The sequence below is a fragment of the Micromys minutus genome (genome assembly GCF_963924665.1).
Source record: "Micromys minutus genome assembly, chromosome: 27".
Taxonomy (NCBI): domain Eukaryota; kingdom Metazoa; phylum Chordata; class Mammalia; order Rodentia; family Muridae; genus Micromys; species Micromys minutus.
In genome coordinates this window covers 9,821,802-9,841,494 of record NC_137962.1, presented here as the reverse complement: position 1 = coordinate 9,841,494, position 19,693 = coordinate 9,821,802, and the positions used below count along the sequence as shown (strand labels likewise).

The 19,693-nt window shown below is 49.5% G+C and overlaps 1 protein-coding gene across 1 annotated transcript in view; it reads left to right on the top strand.

Annotated features, from left to right (window-relative positions):
* The first annotated feature begins 489 nt into the window (after positions 1-489).
* NDRG1 (N-myc downstream regulated 1) overlaps positions 490-19,693 on the top strand; it is a 41,355-nt gene continuing 22,151 nt past the window's right edge. The window contains exons 1-3 of the mRNA XM_080939544.1: positions 490-608; positions 10,506-10,586; positions 11,642-11,677. Of these exons, the coding sequence (XP_080795670.1) occupies positions 10,524-10,586; positions 11,642-11,677 (99 nt within the window). The 5' untranslated portion in view covers positions 490-608; positions 10,506-10,523. The remainder of the gene's footprint in view (positions 609-10,505; positions 10,587-11,641; positions 11,678-19,693) is intronic.

The following is a 19,693-nucleotide window of genomic DNA, read 5'->3' as shown; positions in this document are numbered from 1 at the left end:
GCTATTAGGTGGTAAATGGGGCTCTGGAGTGACTACGTGGAGACCTGGAGGAAGTGGGGGGTGCCTTCCAGAAGGGCGTGGCGCGGGCAGGCGCTTAGGAAACTCAAAGGCTATGGGGGCCACGCGGTTGCGCCGACAGACACAAGAAGTCGGCGTGCACACTCACGAGAGCGCACGGGAACACACAACCACTGGGCACACACGTCCGCCGCACACGCCGCGGTGCGGAGAGGAGATCACGGGGAGGAGCCGCAGGCCGCTTGGCAGTCTCTCCCGACGCGCCCCTGCAAAGGCTTGCGCAACAGGCGGCGGCTCCAGCACGCCCCGCCCAGCCCCCGCAGGGCGCAGTGCAAGCCGGGCGGGGGGAAAGGGGTGTGTCCCCAGTCCCCTGCTGCGCTGGGAGCCGAGGGTCTGGGAGGGGCGAGGCCCTGGGGGCGGGGCCCAGGCGCCTATAAAATCGCCCTACCACGGACATAAACAAACCTTGCCAGGCTACCCTCTCGCGCCGCAGGCAGATTCCTCGCCCATCTTCATCTCTGTCTTCACCTCCCGCGGGGCGCTGCACCTCCAACCTTGTTGGCTCCTTTCCGTGCTTGGTGGCTCATTAGGTAAGTCCTCCGGACGCCTTCTTCCTCCCGGACAAGACAAGGACCCTCAGGAAAGCTTGTCTTCAGGGTGCTACTGGGTGCCCGTGTTTTGTGGCCCGTGCGAAGACCACAACCCCGTGGTCTTCGATGGCGCCGGAGCCGGAGGGGTCGCTGGCATCACTGGAGCGTGTTTCGATTATTATAAAGCACAAAAAGACATGTTGGGTCTCATTTTCTCTCTAACTGGGGAAGTGGGATTAGGGGGTTGAATTTGGGGTGGAGAGCCTAGGAATACCTGGGTCGCGCTTCCTGGCGCCAACCCTGAGCCACAGTGGACTCTTCTGTCCATTGGGCTCACACACTTTGTGTGTGCTCGCGCGTGTGAAGGGGTGTGGATGGGTGATGGGATAAACTAGGAAAAGAGCGACTGTAGCGCGTGTATCCAGGAGGTGAGTAAGGGTGAACAGACTTGGCGAGGAGTGTGAAGAAGGGGTGAGGGTGTGTCTACTCTGGAGCCTGGTCCCGAATCAGTGTGATCTGAGCCCAGATTCCCATCCAGTCGTAGAGCCCGCTGCTCTCCGGGCTGTGCGTGTGAGAGAACATGTGTGTGCTGGGGGAGAGTCCGGGGTGTGTCCCGGCGCGTGCTGCACGCGCCACTGCCAGTGTCGGCGACGAGAACAGCACCGGCAGGGTGCGGTCTTCTAGATAGTACCGGGTTGGCACTGTGGCTGAGCTGGAGAGATGGTTTATGCCCCCAGGGTCGCGCGGGCATCCGGCGGCCCCAGAGTTGGCTGGAGCTCTGAGTGTCGTCATTTTCGCCTCCGCCTACCCCTACCCCCCTTTCTTTCTCCCAGGCGGTCCTCCCTGCTGATCTAGCCCGGAGAGCAGCTGGAACTGCTCCTCCGTTCCCGGGAGACCCATAGCGGTCTCTGATTCACCCTGTAGGGGAGATTTGGGAGGGGCGCGCGGAATGCTGTAGGCTGGGGGGAAACATGCTGTCACCGCCTCTGTCAAATTAGTAGCTGAAGCTAAGATTGTGGATGGCTTCCTTACTCTGCCACCTTCCGTCTTCCCCTGTCCGCCGCCCAGGCTGGCAGTCTTCGCGGATCCCCCATGCCCCGCCCCCTGGGCTTTAATGTGGGAAGACAGCAGGTGGAGGAGGGAAGTTCAGTGGTCCGTGTCCTAGAACAGCCTTCAGCCCTCCCTCACAGACCTCCTGGGCAGGTCAGCTTATTTGAGTCCTTGAAGGTACTGTATAAAATGGGAAATTCAGGTCAACCAGTGCTCCCCCTGTTCAGTATTCTACACCACCCCAAGTCAGCCAATGGGTGCAATGAGTTTCAGGGCAAATCCTTCAGGTTGCTTCTTACTGTTAGGAATCCTACCGATTTGTCTGTTTCACATGTGTGAATGAGAGAAAGCTAGGTGCATAGGATAGCCTCCAAAACAATCTTTAAGGGACTTGCCAACTTCTGAACAGTGGCAGGAAGAACCAGACCACTGTTGTATGGGTGTGGCTCAACCAGCCTCAGGACCTGAAGGTACAAAGTAGGGGCCGGGAAAGGTGTGAGGGAGGCTTTTCAGGAAGGGCTGGAAAAACTCCCGGAGGTGAGGACCTAGAGTGGATGCTATTGGGGAGTGGATGCTATTAATCTCACCCACGCCTTCGTAGTTTTGTGATGCTTGGTCTCCCGGTCTGCTTTGAAGTCAGCCAGGCCAGAACTCTGTTCAGAGCCCCTTCTCAGAAGTCTCTTAGGACTGAATTTGAGTTTTGCCTGGATGCCACAGAATATGAATAGGAACTTTTCTTCTTGCCATGTTTCAGGTGAGGCCACTAGGAGGGCAAGGCGGAGTGTAAGTGGTTTTTGTTTGTTTGTTTTGAAAGTATTTACATTGGGTGCTGAAGCGGAAGCAAAGTCAGATCCCTGAAAAAGAGACAAGGGAAAGGGTCACAATCCCTCTACCTGGTGGTTTTCTGAATTAGATACCCCCCACAACAGTGCTGAGGTCCCTGGGTGCATTGACCCCTGGTGGCCTGAACTAGCCTCAGCAGGGGACAGAAAGAAGGCTATGTGTTTTTCTGATGTCCCAAAGCTGCAGGGCTTCCCTTATGACCTAGCTCCAGAGGAGCCATCTAAGGTGTGCCTCGAAGGTCCTGCACCTTCTTAGGCAAGTGTAATGACTCACACTGAGGGTGTAGCTGGAGCAGGATGAGTATAGGATAGGAAGGAAGTCTGGGACAGGATAGACGGCGCATCTCAATGTCCCTATGCTACCCCAGTCTTCACAGGGATGCTCCCTGGGCCTTATCATCTCTACTGAGTGGATGAGAAATCCAAAGGCTTATATGAAACTTTGTGGCTAAAAGCGGGAGAACCAGCGAGCACCTTTTGAGTCAGTCCTCAGATCCTTTGTGTTCTAGCATAACAATATTTCTAGGTGCTTGGAGAAGCAGGGAGGCAGAGATAGCCACAGGCTTTGTACCATAGTTTCTCTCTTCTATTAAGGTAACACAGTGTCATCTGGGTGTGTAGAACTTGCTTTGGCTAATCCATGTGAAGTGAGGCCAGGGGTCAGCACATGGGAAGCACTGTGTGGAAGTTTCACATAGATTACAAAGCATGCTATAGATCTGCCTCCTTGACGATCAATTCACCGTGCCATTTGTTATAACCCTAGCCAGCTCTGTGAATACTCCCAGTGGTCCCAGACTTTGCTTTCTGAAACCTAAAAATGGCTCTGTATGAAGATCCATTTCTGTCCTAGGCTAACTCTGTCTCTGTAATTAAGTTGGGGGATCTTTGCTCTAAGAGGCTGGGGAACAATAGAGAGGAGGAGGTCAAACCTGCTGTGCCTTCTTAGGCCCGTAGATCTAGACGTCTATAGTATATAGCTCTGGCCTACCCAGATTGCCATGTGGTCTAGCATGTTGCCTCGTACAGTGAAGGCAGGAGACAGTCTTAATTCTCATGTTAGAAAACAGGCTGGGCACCAGTGTAGAATCAGGTAAATAGATCTGGACCAAATGGCTTTACCCCTAGCCACTTCTAACCTTAACCTTACCCCTTTCAGGCCACATAGATTCTCTGGACCCAGCTTTGGGATGGGTGGTCAATCTGGTGGACTCACTGCAGATTGTGGACCGTCTTGGTCAAATCTGACCATAGGCTAGCCCTTCCCACTTGCTCTCTCTCTTCATGGGGCATGGAGCTGCTAAAGTTGGCCTCCAGTTATTTTATTGGAAGGGGATTTGTCCAAGGGCAGAATGAGAGCACTGTGGCCCAACAGGAAGCTGACTGCAGAGGTAGAGGGTCACGTTTGGATGTTGGCATGGAGCTGAATTCTCTAGGGCTGGTGTTGTGGAGGAGAGCTCGGGCACTTAGGGAGAATGGAGGAAGTCTGTCTTAGCACCTCAAAATAAAAGCATGCATACAAAATCGGACTCTCAAGCAGCTTTTTTGAACCAAGAGTTTCTTACTGTGCTCTCTACTTAGTAGACCTCTATGTCCACTGCTTACCCCTGCTTTCTCAAGCTGTCTCCAGGACTGTTCATATAGCCAGCCCCTCCCTATCCAAGGAGGTAGAAAGAAAGGCTCGTGAACCTGGAGGCTTGCTTGCAGTTCATCTAGTATAGCTTCTCCCTTTTCTTCCATTTGAAGAAACCTTTAAGTCTTCACTTTGTAGTCTTCTGCCTAGAGAGACAGGTCTCTTCTTGAGGAGATGATAGGGCTTCTTAAGAGACAGATAACTCTGACCCTTTCTCAGCTAGACAGCCTCAAGCCTTCTAGACTCTGTGGCTTCTCCATGGCTGGCAGCTGGGCTGATTTGTCCTGTGGGATCACACAGTCCTGTCATCTGTCTGCTTCCCCATGCCCAGTCCCAGGGCCTGGCACTTAGTGAGTACTCTACACATGTTTGTCCAGAGGAAGTCTCCACTGATGGGGAAGATAAAGCAGCCCATCTGTACAGGAGGGACTGGAGATGCTGTTGTGAACTGTGGAAGTGAGAGCCATTTTGGGGAAGGATCTCATTAGGGTGGCCAGCATGCAGTCTGATCTTGGGAACAAAGGGCTCTGTATGAAGATCCATTTCCGTCCTAGGCTAACACTGTCTCTGTAATGTCAATAAATTGTCTCAGCCTCGCCGGCACAGATAGCTTAAACCCATCTCACAGATTCACAGAATAGTCCTCTAGAGCGACCAATGCCCTTCTTCGAACTTCCAGTTACTGGCTTATCCCTCAGACAGTCGTGTGCTAAACCACTAACTGCCCAGATCTCTGGTGCCAAGACACCACTGAGAACTTTGGGAAGATCAGTGTGGGTGGGTTCCTTGCACTTCCTGCTCTTCCTTCTAGCCAGCCCTCTACGCTGCCTACCTCTCTGCTCAGAGCTCAGGGGGCTCTGATTGAACACACAGATCCTCCTTTCAGCTGGGGTAGGGAGTGTAGAGCCGTCGTCCCAGCTGCTTGGGATGTTGAGACAGGAGAATTGCAAGTTCAAGGCCAGCCTGAGCAGCTTGAGACTGTCTCAGAAGAAAAAATATAGAAGGATGGCAGGGAACATCTTGGAAGTATACTAGGCTCAATCTAAACCCCAAAAGCTCTGGTCCCATTGATGCTTGGGTGCAATGCACCTTTGGTTGCCTGACAACAGGTGGCTTTCTCCCTTTGACCCTTGTCCCATTTTTCTATTATGGAGCAAGGCATTGATGCCTAGTATTCTGTGGCGCCCTGAGGCTCCTGGAGGAACCCCTGTTTGAAAATCTCTAAGAAGGATGATCATACTGCCTTTTGGTCTTTTAACATCTCTGAGATTTTACATCCTATTCTATACTTCCCCCAAGTGTAGAGCTTCCTCGAATCCAGACCGTCCAGACAGCACTCTTTGTGAGGTGGATTACATAAGAAAATCAGCCCAGGGCTCTACTGCCTTGTCCTTCCCAGAATCTTTGCTTTAAAAAGTTCAGAAACCACCAAGAGGGCTGGGTGAATGCTTCACACAGTGACTTCAGAGTCCCTTTGCACTGACATAGGAATGTCGCAACAGGCATGTAGGGACTCTGGGCATGTCCCAGGGTAGCTTTTCTGGGTTCACACAGAAGTGATACTCCCCTCCAGATTTCTCTGGGGTTGCATTTTTGGTAGCACACACTGACCCTCACTCAGAGCACTGTAAGGGACAAGTTGTTAAAAACACTCAAGCTTCTGTGACTGTTACCTGAAGGGCAGAATCAGGGCCAGCTGCTGACACTACAGTCAGCACTGAGCCAGCTGTGGTCCCCTCTGGTTTTCCCTTCCCTGCTTCTCTAAAGGACTCCTGGAGTGAAGTGGCTGGCCTTCCTTCTCTAGGCCAGAGGATGGAGACACTGAACGCTTTTGGAAGTCATATATCGGACATTTGCTGGGCTCCAGATGCCTTTCTATGAAGTAGGCAATGCCTCTGCCAAGGACTTCTTTGAGCACAAAGATGGGTGTGGGGTCATGGAAGTGACTTATGGCATTTACTATGGTTCCAGTCCCCATGGATGCTCTTTCTGGGACACTGGGTCCTGGAAGTCCCAGAGCAGTTCATAAATGCATCTTTGCTGGATGTCTCTTTTATTTATTTCATCCCATGGGGATTCTAAGATCCCAGGGGAAGTTGCCCAAGAGGGCAAGCAGAGAGCCAGCGGAGGGCCAGCGGAGGGCCAGCGGAGGGCCAGCAGAGGGCCAGTAGAGGGCTAGGTTCCACAGAGCAGCTTAGGCTCTGAAGAACGACAGAAGTAGGGAGTCCAGTGCAAGCCTCAAGGGGTCTGAGACCTGAAGAGAAAGGGAGTGAGGCAGACCATTTGACCAGAGTTTAGCCCTGTGCATAGTACACTTTGGTTTCAGAGCTGTGCCTTTGTACCTGGGTCCCCATGTCTACATAGTTTGTTGAGAATTCTGCAAGTCCATGCTTTGCAAATGAACACACTGAGGCTCAAGAAGGTGACCCTGTTTCCATGCTGGGAATTCCCAAGCCATGTTTAACCACCTTTCTGAGGCTTCATGAGAATTCCAGATTCTGTCCCCATTACTAATAATTGTCATGTGGCCTTGGGTTGCCATGGGGACGTCACCCATTGACCTTTGAGGCCCAGGGTCACATTTCTCCCTTCTCCCAGAACAAGTTGACTTGACTTGGCCAGGAGCCCTCCAATCCTTGTTCCTTGATGACCAAGATGTGTTTGCCTCGCCTTCTTGAGCCTTGTCACTCATGCTCTAACATCGCTGATGCTAGAGGGACCTCATGGAGCTGCACTGAGGCCCGGGGTCCTGTTTGGTATTTGCTGAGCATTTTTTTATGTGTCCTCTTCCCCACTGGGCCATTCTGGGACTAGCAATGTTAAAACACAGGTTGTGTCTTCACAGTGCCCCAAGGACTCTCCAGAACCACAGGAAGAAAGGGACACTGGTTCATTAACTAGCTGTTTGCCGGTCCATTGCGTTGTTGTTCATTCAGTTTAACCTGTGGCTTGCTGAGAGCCCTGGCTCCATGTACACACAGAATCTGCTTCACAGCCTGCTGCTTAGCACCAGGTGGCCTTCCCTCCTTTTTCAATTTTATCTGAATTCCTGGAGCAGGCAGGCAGGTGGGACAGCCAGAAGCAATAACAGCCAGGCTGCCAGCTGGTGCTATGACCTGGGGCTCCACCTCTGTGGGAGACTTTCAATGGGTGGAGCTCTGCTCTCCTCTAATCCCTGCAGCTGGCCACGTGAGCAGAAGCCATTAGACCGGGGCAAGAGTATATGGATGTGAATGTGGATTGGATTAAAGAATTATGTGTAACAGACATTTTCTGAACGCCCTTTTTATACCAGGAACCACTAAGCTCAACCAATCTCAGACAGGTTTGATTTTGCATCCAGGGGACATTTAGCAGTGTCAACGGGCACTTGTAGTTGTCACAGTTTGAGGGTGTGGTTGTCCAGGGCCAGGGTATTTCTTGACATCATAGAATGCTTAAAGGTCTGACTGTCATAGTGCTAAAGCACACTGGTAGGTCAGTTGCTTTTTGTTTTTCATGTTCCTGGAGGCCCCATGAGACAGACAGATATACCACTTGGCTACAGTGGGAGTCTGAGAACTGCTCATAAGCCTTGAGACTGAAGTCCTGGGAGCACTCATGGATTTGTCCTCAGACCCATCACATAGTAAATTCTCCTCAGCACATCAGTTGTCCTTGTTCCCGATCCTGCAGGGGATGTGTAATAATGTCCTTCGGAAGAAACCCAAGACTTCATCATGGGTCTTGGGCACTGGCCCTGGCACTTTTATTGCTGGCTTTGGGGGTGCAAAGCAGAATGGGTGTGGTTAGGGAGGCAGACAGGAGCCCCTAGAAAGGCCATACCTGTAGCCCTGGCTGTATCCAAGATATACCTGTTTTTGTTACTTACTTAATCTGTTTTTCTATACAGACTGTCCCAATATGATTATCTTTGTACAACAGTGAATGAAAACAAAACAAAACATGTGGAATGTACTTTTGCTGGGTTGCCAAAGCCATTTAGGTCTGGTCCCCTATTGATCCTGTTAGTATATGTAGAAGGGTGATGATCTGGGTCCCCACAGCTGGTGAATACACAGAACAAAGGTAGCCCAGGTATCTGTAGTCCTGGTTACAGCACAGTCTGTGTTACTGAGAAACAGCGACCTAGACAGAACAGATGTTTGCACCCTCAGAATACCCCACAGTCTGCTGGGAGATGTGGTCTCTCCCCACCAGCTTCTGGGTCCTCACCCAGACAAGGATGTTTCAGCTTCCACGTTGTTATTGGGGTGTGTCAGGTGGCCTGTGCTGGGACAATCCTGTGAACTGTAGTGTTCTTGGCCTTTATTCGTCGCAATGTAACCCAATAGCATTCCATTCATGACAACCAAAAAGGTCTTGAAATACTGCAGAAGGCATCTGTGCAGCAACCACAGTGGACATTACAGCCCATGCCCTTCACCTGTGTTCCATCCTCGAGTTGGCTGAAGGCTTGTCAGAAGAGGGCCCCTGCCTCCAAAGAGCAGATTGGCAAGCGCTCGAGGCGTCAGGAGTTTGCACCATCTTTGAGCCTTTCTCATCCTGTGGTTGGGTGAAAGAGACACAGTGGAAGGTGGGACTATTTAGTAAGGGAACAGGCTTCACTTGGTCTCCTTTAGTTTCTGAAGGAGGTGGGGGCTGCATTATATGTTCCAGTGAAGTGATGGTTTCTGGAAGCTGAGGAGAACCAACCAAATTGAGCTGGTCTGCAATGTGTTGTGCATCTTTGTAAAAGTCTGGGAGTTTTGCAGGGCATTTACTCTGTGGGTTAGTGACCAAGCAAGGGGGATTCAGGTAACTGCTGGAGGTAGAGATTTAGAGGCACGAGGCAGGGTCACTACCTGAAGCAGATGGCTCACAGCCAAGGATTGAAGAGGGCTTGCTGGAGCCCACACCGTGGGAAAGTTGAAGGTCTCCGCTTCACCCGGGGCTCTCGGCTGAGCAGAGTACATCAGGGATCCCTGTGAAATGTGAAGTCATTCACTCTCAGCGTGAGCGATGGTGGTGCCAGAGCCCAGGGCTTCTGGAAGGTCTCTGTAGGCTGCGTAGGCGAGGTGTCCCACGGCTAAGGTCTCGGGACTATCAACATGCTGAATTAGCAAGCCTCTCAGAGCATAGCTTTTCATGCCTGCTGCCTCCGAGCTGGCGGCGGCCCAGGAATGTTCACAAATATAAAACTGACTTTGTTTGTGAAATGTTCTGGATCCCAGACCGAAAAGGCTGTATAAAGACATTCTTGTAAAATGGTCATCTACTGAGGAGAGTCACGTTGGGGCCCCAGACCAGTGCACCCTGTCTACCCACTGCATGCCACGTGTTGGCATGGATATATATCAGAGTGGCCTGCTCTTGCAGCCTGACCTATAGATGAGGGTCATAGGGCTCCTGTGGGCTAGGGAAACAGGCTTCCAGGAAGTTTTGAGACCTTAGCTTCCTTTGTTGCAGTAATATAAGGCCTTGAACAGCTGGGGTTTTAACGCATACTTTGCCTGTAGGCAGTCAGAGGCTGTCTCCTGGACCCATTGCTTGGCATTCGCCACCCACTCCGGCCTCTGTGTGTCACCTGTGACACTCTGTTCTGTTCTCTGGCATTCCTTGGGCCCAATTCTATCTGTGGGCATTTACTTTTTCAACTGGGCTGTGGAGCCAGAAGAATGTGTGTTTATCTCCCAGATCTGTGGCCATCGCCTTCTGCCCTCACCTTCCCCCAGGGGCCCTTTAGGCCACAATTGCCAGCGATGCTGAGCTCTGCACCTGTCCATTTCTGTAGCCCTTATCTATTGGTCTTATGAGGTATGCGTCCTAGTGCCAGCTAAAGAGGTCCCTGTTGCCACCCTTAATAACTCTTTTGGGGTTTGTCTCAGAAAGTACCATTCGCTGTAAGGTCTTTTTTTTACATCCTGCTGAGTGTTCAGTGTCTGTCAGACCTTTGGGCCAGGTTTGTTCCTGTCCTGTTCTCTCCACTGTGGTCAGGCAGCTGAGAGTCTTGCTCAGAGATACATATAGTACCTGTACATCGTGACACCCAGGGGCCCTTTGGTCTCTTTGATTGTTAATCTGTGGATATCGGGCTTTGGGATCAGCAGAGGGATCTCCTAGACTATATCAAGAAGCATCAGGGTGTGCTTGGTAGGTTTGGATGTGACACATGCTTGGTCCCCATCCATCTGCTTTGTTGTAACTGTAACTGTGAACCTGTTTCGAGGGGATGAGGTCCTCCTTGTAACTATGGGCATGGGTGTGGGTAGAAAGAGCTGGGGACAGTGGGGAGGTCTGGCTTTTCTATTTGTTTCATATGATGAGTATTAGCGTCTTCCAGGGAAGTTATCTCACTGGGAAGTGCTGACCTCCTGACCTTTTCCCTGGTAGGTCTGTAATAGGACGGAAATGTCCCGAGAGCTACATGACGTGGACCTCGCCGAGGTGAAGCCTCTGGTAGAAAAGGGAGAGGTAAGTAGAGCTACTTCCGAGTTACATCATCACATGCTCCTAGTGGGCAGGCACACATGTACATACATGGCACGGACACTTGAGGGTATGAGCACACTTTCATTTGTACACAGCATGCACACATGTGAACAAGAGCATAGCGTATAAGCAAATGCATGGAACACACACACACACACACACACACACACACACACACACACTCACACACCAGCACAGGTATTGGTCTCCTTTATTTCTATCCATATTTAGTGACTCTTGATGTCCTTGTCTATTGCCCAGTGCCCCTGTAATGGGGCATCTGCTATGATTGGTTTATAGTGTTCCAGCGCCTGTGCTCCTCTGTGATCTGCTTTGTTTTCCTGGCCTCTAGGGCATTTGTCCCTGCTGATCCATCCTCTGCACTGGAGGCTCTGGCTGGGGCCCAGCTTTCTAAGTTGGGCAGAAAACAGATGCTGACTAGAACAGTGAGGGTCAAGTTCTCCCTGAACCACACTGCCCTGGGTTCACTAAAGTCAAGAAGACCCTTTCCTACCTTCCTGGGCCTTTCTTGTCACAGAAAGTTGTTAAAGATGAAAACTGGGCTGAAATTCACTGTAGCTTGAGGAAAAAAATCATTGAGATTTCCATTATCCTCTTCTCTCCAAAAAGACTGGCTTTTAATTCAGAATGCAGTCATTGACAGCCGTAAGAAAATTGCAAGAGCAGAAGAGACGTGGTCTCATTGGAGTCTCAGGAGTGTGTGCACCTGGTGTATGTTCAGTGTCTGTATAGACTATAGAGCCACCTACAAGCACTTTGTCACTCAAGCAAGCTTGTGTCCTGCTTCTGCCTTCAGATCTCTTTTGGCCAAGTGTCCTTGGAAAAGAATCTAGCAGATTATCCACTGGGCCGCTGTTCCCTGAGATGAAACAGACAGTCTCTCTTTGCAAGGACTAAGGAAAGCCCACTGAGCAGAGTTTAGATTCAGGCAATGGAAAAAAACCATAACTATTGATTGATCTTTGTCTCTAACCAAGGAAACTAACCGTGTAACCATGGCTCTCATCTCTCCACAGAGCATCACTGGTCTCCTGCAAGAGTTTGATGTTCAGGCAAGTAGAAGTTTTGGTCTCCTTTTTTATCCACTGGTCTACCTGTTCCCTTCCTTTTTTCTTTCTATTGGCATGAAGTAGATTGCTCTTTTAAATGTGGAGCCAGCAAAGGTCAGGGAGTAGCCTCAGCCTACACCCACACTTTTACAGCTTCTTCTGGAAGAAGCTAGTTTGAGTTCTAGCTAGGGAGTCAAGAACTGACCAGCCCCTAAAAGAGCAGACAGATAAATCGCCATGTGTTCCTGGAGCTAGGGTGTGTATGGGAAATAACAGATGTCCAGAGGATATGGGACACTGTGATGTGGACACTGAGTAATTTTGACTGCATCAGGAAATCTGAAACTGGGGTTCTAGGCACAAGGTTATAGCATCCAGCCCACTCAGAGCCAGATGGAGGGCCAGCCAGGGTATGTTTCTAGCTTGGCCTAAGAGCCAGTTATAGAGAGTGGAGAAACTCTGGTCTCTCCAGTGCCGTCAGCCCCAAACATGAGTTCCCTGGAGGGCAGGATAGATGCATGCAGCATTGTCTGTGGGCACGCTCACCTAGACTTCCGCCAGTTCCCAATCACACGTCATGACTTCAGCCTGTTCTCTGCAGATAGAGGAATCAGCTACCTCTGGCTATACCAGGGTCTCCTGCTTTGATGCACACACATTCTTCCACATACAGGTGGGCTTCTGGCCTTGACTCTGGAAGGTAAAGAAAATAATAGGATAAAGATTAGAAGTTTGCTTGGTTCCATCTCAGGCCTAAAAACATAAGGTGGGCCTTTGAGGGTCTGGGACTGATATAAGTACTGGCTACTCTGACATTGGGGCTCCAGATACTCTCTGACCATAGCTTCTGTCTGTTCCCCTCTGAGGACAGCTTATCCTGTGTAGCTGGCAACAGGAATGAGGTATTAAGTCACTGCTGTATACCAGTCCTTGGGATCTGCTAAGAAAGGTAACAGCTTCATAGTGCAGAGATATCTCTCTGAACCCCAAGAGTCCTCCAAAGCAGGGGGATTGTCCTTATTCCCAAAGCAAAAGTAGGTAGTCTAGCCCACACTTGTGCAGGAGACCCTGCAGGGTTTAACCATACAATTATACACTCATCTTGGCTCTTGAGAGGAATCCCTGAGGCAAGGTGACCATCTGAAGGCTATCAGAGATGACACTTGCTTCCATTGGAGGGTAATACCTGTGGCCTCATTAGCCTCATAATTTTCACTCATATTAGGCACAGTGAGGATTCCTGGATGAGCAGGTTGTAGTTTCTACCCCAGGACTCCTGTTTGGCAGTGGTGTACCTTAGTGTCCTAGAGGAGTGTCCTTGACACACAGCCCAGCTCTCCTCTCACTGTCCTGGTTGTCCTCAGTCTGTCTCTGTAGTTGCTGAATTTCCAATAGGGGTAGCATGGGGAAACTGAAGCCTCCAAACAGAGACTTACCTGAAGTTATATCGCAGCTCAGATCTCTGCATCCCCAAGAGACTGATCCTTTTAAGAGCCTGCAATGCTGTTAGTTTTAACTAACCAGACAATCTGTGTACCTTTGGTAAGTTACTTCATCTTGCGGAGTAAGCTTCGTCCAATGATCATAACAAAATTCCAGTATTTAACTGTGTAGTAGATACTGTTACAAGCATGCTGAGTCTATCTGAATTAAATGTGTTAACTTGACTGTTAGATGTACTCCTACACTCCCCACAGGAACCCTGGTTACAAACTTCTTATCCACTTAATCTCAGTCAAAAGACCAGTAGTGATGGGATTTGTTGTTATCTTTTAATGGGAGCTTCCAGATTGTCTGGGGTGGTGACTGGTACTGCTGGCACACCAGCCTGGGGTTACTGTAGAGCTGTCTACCTCACCATGTCTCCCATCTTTAACAGCTTGGTATGGGTAGAGCTTACAGCAGTGGCTTAAAGCAAAGGCTGTGATCTGCAAGAAAGCATGCTAAAGGCACAAGTGGGCAGAAGTGGCCTTTAAAGTTCAGGGACTCGACTTCTTAGCCACCAGCTTCTTTATCCACATGCTCCTGTTTATGTGAGCTCAGGTTAGAAGCATGCTTCGAAGGATCATGGGTGGGGACATATGGAGAAGCCCAAATTAGTAGGGTCGTCTGCATTTAGCTTGGAGCTCACCAGATATGGAAGACAAAGACAGGCTCCCTGACCCCTTGTGCAGAAGCAGAAGAGAGACCCTGAATGGGATGAGGTAACTCCTTGACGAGGATCTAGGGAGGTGTTTGGAGGACTGAAGGTCCGCTGAGGACTGCTTGTTACTTCATCCCTTCTGTTGCCTGATCACATATATTCTGTTTCACTCCTTGTGACCTGGTCTGTTGTCTGTTAGAAGGTTGAGGATGTAGAGGAATAATCATTTCAGCAAGGAGAGCGGAGTTTGTGGTGCTTCCAGTTTCTAGTTAAGAAAAGGAGAGACAGCTCTGGAGAGTGGCTTTCCAGAGGCCACCCTGTGTTTGCTAGAGGAGGCAGTGCCATAGCGTGATCCTTACTGTCTCAGACCCACGGATGTCTGGGAGGTGGCGATAAAGTCACTGCCTGTTCTATATACAAGGTACCATACTAAGGGCTTCCCAGCCAGTACCCCATCAGACACCTCAACAATAATGAGAAGCAAAATGTCCACAGGCGCACATGGAAACAGTGAGGTGGAGGTGGTAGTGCTGTCACTGTTTCCAGGTCCTGAGCTGGTGCGTTTGGTCACTTTACCACCTGTGCCATGGCCAGAACTTCACACCATCTATCTCACTGTCTAGGACTCAGGGATGTGCGTGCACTGGGGTGACCTAGGAGTCAATGGAGTGTCCTGAGGACTTCGGTTAATTTTGTTCAGCCCTGATCTGTCCTGCTGGAGACATGGTGGGACAGTGGAAGAGCAGACATTGTACCTCAGTGGTAGCTAAGATTGTAACACCCCATTGTGCTATTAATCACTGTGTCCTCTTGGCCCAGGGTAATAAGAGCCACGAAACTGTCCCGGGAGGCCTTGGTTATTCAATTGTCTGTGTGGACCTAGCAGAGAGCTGTAACCAACAGCCCTGGGGGGCCCACCTGTGTAGTAAGGACTGAGCCCCACACGCTTCTCCCTGATTAGGACCTGGTGGCCAATCCTAGTCTTTGCTCTCTGTGCCTTTCTGCTCAATGTATGATTAGTAACGTAATTATCTCTTCTCAGAGTTAAGGCTGAGTGTGGACCCAGAGAAACTGGAAGCCTAATACCAGCTGCCCCTTTCTGGTTATCAACGCAGTCGGTGGCATGGTTTCCTTATTTCTTTAAGTGACTTTGTATTTTAGAGAAGATAATGTTGCTGGAGCTGTAACATCATAGAATATATCCCACCATCTACTGCGGCTTGCCTCTGATTTTTATTGTGGTAAAACTCACAGTACAGTTGACATTGTCACCACTCTTAGTGTGCGGTTTGGCAGCAATACATGCATAGATTTTAAAAGTCCATGTTCCCTTTCCCCAAGGCCCTCTCACCACCACTGCACCTTTTTTCAAGGTGTTTGTTGTTTTCAAGCACCTTGCATAAATGGGGCCACGTGGCAGCTGCATTTTGGTGACTGGCTAATTTTACATGGCGTTGAAATCTCAATGCTCATAGTGTGGTAAAAATGGCGCTACGTGTCTACTATGAGTTTCATGGGCAAGCCAGACAGGTGCCCTCTTTTCAGTGTTTACTAGTGGTTCTTAATTTTCCTAATGCTGAGACCCTTCAATACAGTCTCTCATGTTGTGGTGACCCCCAACTCCGAGATTATTTTGTTGCTACTTCACAATTATAAATTTGCTACTGTTATGAGTCATAATGTAACTATTTGCTATGCAATGCCAAAGTAGTCCCAAACCACATGTTAAGGAACACTGGTCTAATGCCTCCTCCCTGGGCTCTGCTTGTTTCAATGGCTTCATCTGATTTGGTTTCCATGGGAATATGTTAGTGCACACAGGGCACTCTGGAAAATGAACAGATGTTCGCTTCAGGGCCTCCTGGAGGGTAGAGAGCCAGACCGAGTGGCTGACCTCAGTAATTCCCAAGCTTGGTTCTTGCACCTTGTCTTACTGGAGCAAGCTAAGCTGGGCGGCTTGTTTCTTTTCCCCTCTCTTGCAAGCCCCTCTGCTTATAGGAAATATAAACAAGCAGCCATCTTGGACTAAGTTCTTTTCCCACACCTTTGTTTCCTGTTTTCCTTCCCCAGTTTAGAGTGGGCAGAACTCGCACAGAAAGTAATGCGTTCTTAAATCCCCATTTTCTGTTCTTTCCCTTTCCTGGTCGCACTTCCCAGCAAGCTCCCGGGATTGAGAAACTCCACTGACAGATGGTGTGGATGCACATCTGGGTACATGTGACACAACAGCTGCCTACTCTGGGGTTGCCTAGCAACATCCTCTGGAACAGTAAAAGATAGCCTGAGGCTTGGAGTTGTGCAGATGCATCTTCCCCAGGCCAACATCTGTCAGACTGACCCAGGTAGACCTTCATCTGGCAACAGGAAGTGCCATGGACGGAAGTCCTTAGTTTCATGCTCTTCTTTCCCAAAGCTTAGTTCTAATCTGTGAAACATATGCAGAAGGGCAGGAAGTATCCCTACCATGTAGGGCAGGGCCAGCCTTCAATCCATGCACCCATGGGTTTTGTAGGATTGGTCACTCCTTTTTCTTTTCCCTGCCCGAGGAACTGTATTCCCCTGTCTGCCTTCTTTGAAGACTCTGGGTCTTCAGTATAGCACTAGATGTTTTTGTTTTTTTGTTTTTTTGTTTTTTTTTTTTTTTTTTTATGACCAGGATGGACACAAAGCTATATCAATAGGCTGTGGACCATAGCTTCTCTTCTCTGCTTTGGTGGATTAGTGACACAAGGTTGGTGGTCACTTCGGTCATTGCAATCTCATCTCCCAGTATCTCCTGTGCTGTGACTTGGTGCCCTGGGAAAGGAATGGTTCATACTGTCTTAGAATCTTGGAGAGTAACATCCTCTAGCATGTTCCCAGGGCCTTCAGGGGAAGGATGAGATTATGGTGGGTACAGCAGCTGTTCTCTAGAGCCCGAGATTATCCAGCCCAGGGACTTAAGCCATTCTGTCTCCATAGTAATCACCTCTGCAACAGTTGCCATAACAACCAACATGGAGAGAGGTAGCTGTGTGAATAGCACTTCTGGGTCTTAGCTGTGGTAGCAGCCTGAGGAGAGGCAAGCATGCCTTTACTCCTGTTCTAGTTGGCATTAACTGTCAACTTGATACAACTCAGAATCATCTGGGTAGAGAATGTAATTGCCTGGATCATATTGTCCTAAGATTGGGGGATTGTCTTGATTGCTACTTGATGTAGGAAAGTACAGTGCATAGTGGGTGGAACCATTCCCTAGGTAGGCTGATGAACTGTATAAGAAAACTAGCTAAGTGCAAACCTGTCTGCTAGCAGGCAAGCATCCTCCTTTGTGTTTCTCACTATACTTTCGCTGTGAGCTAAGGTTATTAATTGAGAAAATCCTTGTGTGGAATTAGCAAAAAAGCGTGCCTTCAAATTTCTGCCTTAACTTCCTTCAATGGCAGACTGTAATGTGGAATTGTAAGCTGAAATAATCCCTTCCTTTCCTAAGATGCTTTTTTCAGAGATTTTGTCACAGCAGAAAAGTCAGTTTGTTCTGCATCTCTCCCCACTCCCAAAAGCTGATCCGAGTGGATGGGTGCTGAGGGTGCCTTCTGCCTGGTTCTATTTCCTCTCTTCTTGCCATCACCGCTGATTAGGCTCCTAGGTTGAGGATATGCTCTCCCTTTTTAGAGATGAGACCCAAGAGGCTTTTGGAGTGGGATAAGGATTTGAAGGGTAGTATCCACGGGGACGCTGGCTTGGCCTATTTTTAGATGGAGCCATGTGGGTTTGCCCGAGACAATAAAGAATGTAGCCCCACAATGGACCATTGTTCCCATGGTGGCTTCAGGGACAGCAGATGACCCATGTCCCACGGGGCTGGGCTGTTGCTCCTGTCCTATGGATTTTTCCAGTGCTTGCTCTGTGCAGGGAAGAGGTGCCAAGCCTGAAGGGATGGGGGAAGGGAGACAGGGCTGGGCTTTATCTCCCAGGGGACTTATTTTGGGGGCAATAAGGTATATGGTTCAGGAGACTCCTGTGCTGGGAGTTCAAGAAGCTGTGTATCCCTGCCTGTGCTTGCCCACCTATGCCTGTGTCTTCTGCTGTCTGTGCCGGCCTGCGCCCACACCCATGGCAGTCTGTGCTTGCTATAGCATCCCTCCTTCAAATCCGTATTACAGAGAGTGGAGAGGGCTCTAGCCTTGCTTGCTTCAGAAGTCTTCAGGGTTAGGATCCTTGCATCTCTCTGCCCTGCTGGGGTCAGGACCAGCTCTACACCCTGGGATTGTAGATGTCACAGCCACAACCACCTAGGCTGAGGCCTTGGTCAGATGCCACACTGGGGACTAGGCATATAGCTCAGTGGTTGAGCACTTGCCTAGTAGGTATGAGGCCCTGGGTTCCATTACCAGTATATGCAAACATCATATATTATTCAGAGACTATACTTTGGAGGTGGGACCCTGGAAGGAGGTTTCATTCCTTCTGTTTTGAACTAGTAAATCCGTGGGCATTCTTTTATCCGTGTGTGCTATACTAGTACATCCATGTGCACTTTTGTGCACATACAGACATTCATATGTATTGTTGACTAGGACATCAGTATGCAGCATTTTACTTAAGACTTGTACATCCATGTCTATGTGCAGTGCTGTGATAGTATATTTAATGTGCGCTGCTTTACCAGTACATCCATGAGCATTACAATTCCAGGGGATCTGTGTGTACCACATTATTCGTGCATCCATGTTCACTGCTGTGCTTGTACATCCATGTGCATTGTTATACTAGTTCCCACCCACCCTACTACTATGAACATGTCTTCTGCTATTTTCGTTACATGCATGAGCACTGGTGTGCAAGTACACCCGTGTGCACTGTTGTATGTGCACAAATGTCTGCCTGTACTGCAATAGAGCCCCAGTCAGGGAGTCCTTGTCCTCATGGGGTTTACAGACGTATTCTGACCACCTCAAGTCTTGTGAGATGGAGGCTGCCTTTGTGACAGGTTAGGGTGACTTTTCCAGAATACAGTCCTGAGTGTGTGGCCCTCCTGATTCCTTCTTCTCTTACATTAGATTATGGGTGCCACCCTTGTCCCCCACCTCATGAGACTTATATGGGTCTTAGATTCTGGGAGGATGTTTATAGCATCTGAAATCTTCTGAGCCTCTGTGTCACCTGCATGACTCTGACCACCAGTTGTAGCTGAAGGTGTCACACAGCCCTTCAGGGCTTTTGCAAGAGATGAAGGATCTGGGCAGAAATGGCCCAGCTATCATCAGGAAGGCCTCAGTGTCCCCAGCAGACATGGGGATGACCAACCACATCAGAGGAGGAAATTGTTGCTCTCAGATGAGAAAATCGCTCCGAGGACATGTGTGTCTTGGGTCCTCAGAAGCCTAGAGTGACAGCAAAGAGTTCAGGAACCAAGGGACAAAGGCAAGGTCACAGAAATTAATAAAGGTTCACAGCCATCTACATGGGAGGTTCATATGATGTTGCCAGGGAAAATCAGCCTGCAGGGGGCTGAGGGCTCAGAACTGAGGTGAAGCCTTTTGAGGGTAGAAGAATGACACGTGTTCTCTGCCCTCACGGGCATGCGTGGTGGGGGATGTGCAGTGGACTACTGAGAATTGGCTTTGGAGTGAGGCAGGAGGGAGAAGGAATTTAGGGGACTATTGCAGGTTCTCTGCTCAATCCAGAATGGGAAGTTGTCGGCCCACAACACTAACAGTCCCAGAAGGTGGATGCCATGGTGATGTTAATGCCTTCTTCCTGCCTTTATCATCCCTAGGATGATGGTGTTTGCCTATTGTTATATGATAGCTGCTAGTTAAACTTTGCTGATCAAGCCCAGCTCTCTTCCACATGAGGTTCTCTTTGGTTGCCATCACCTAACAGTGCATGGC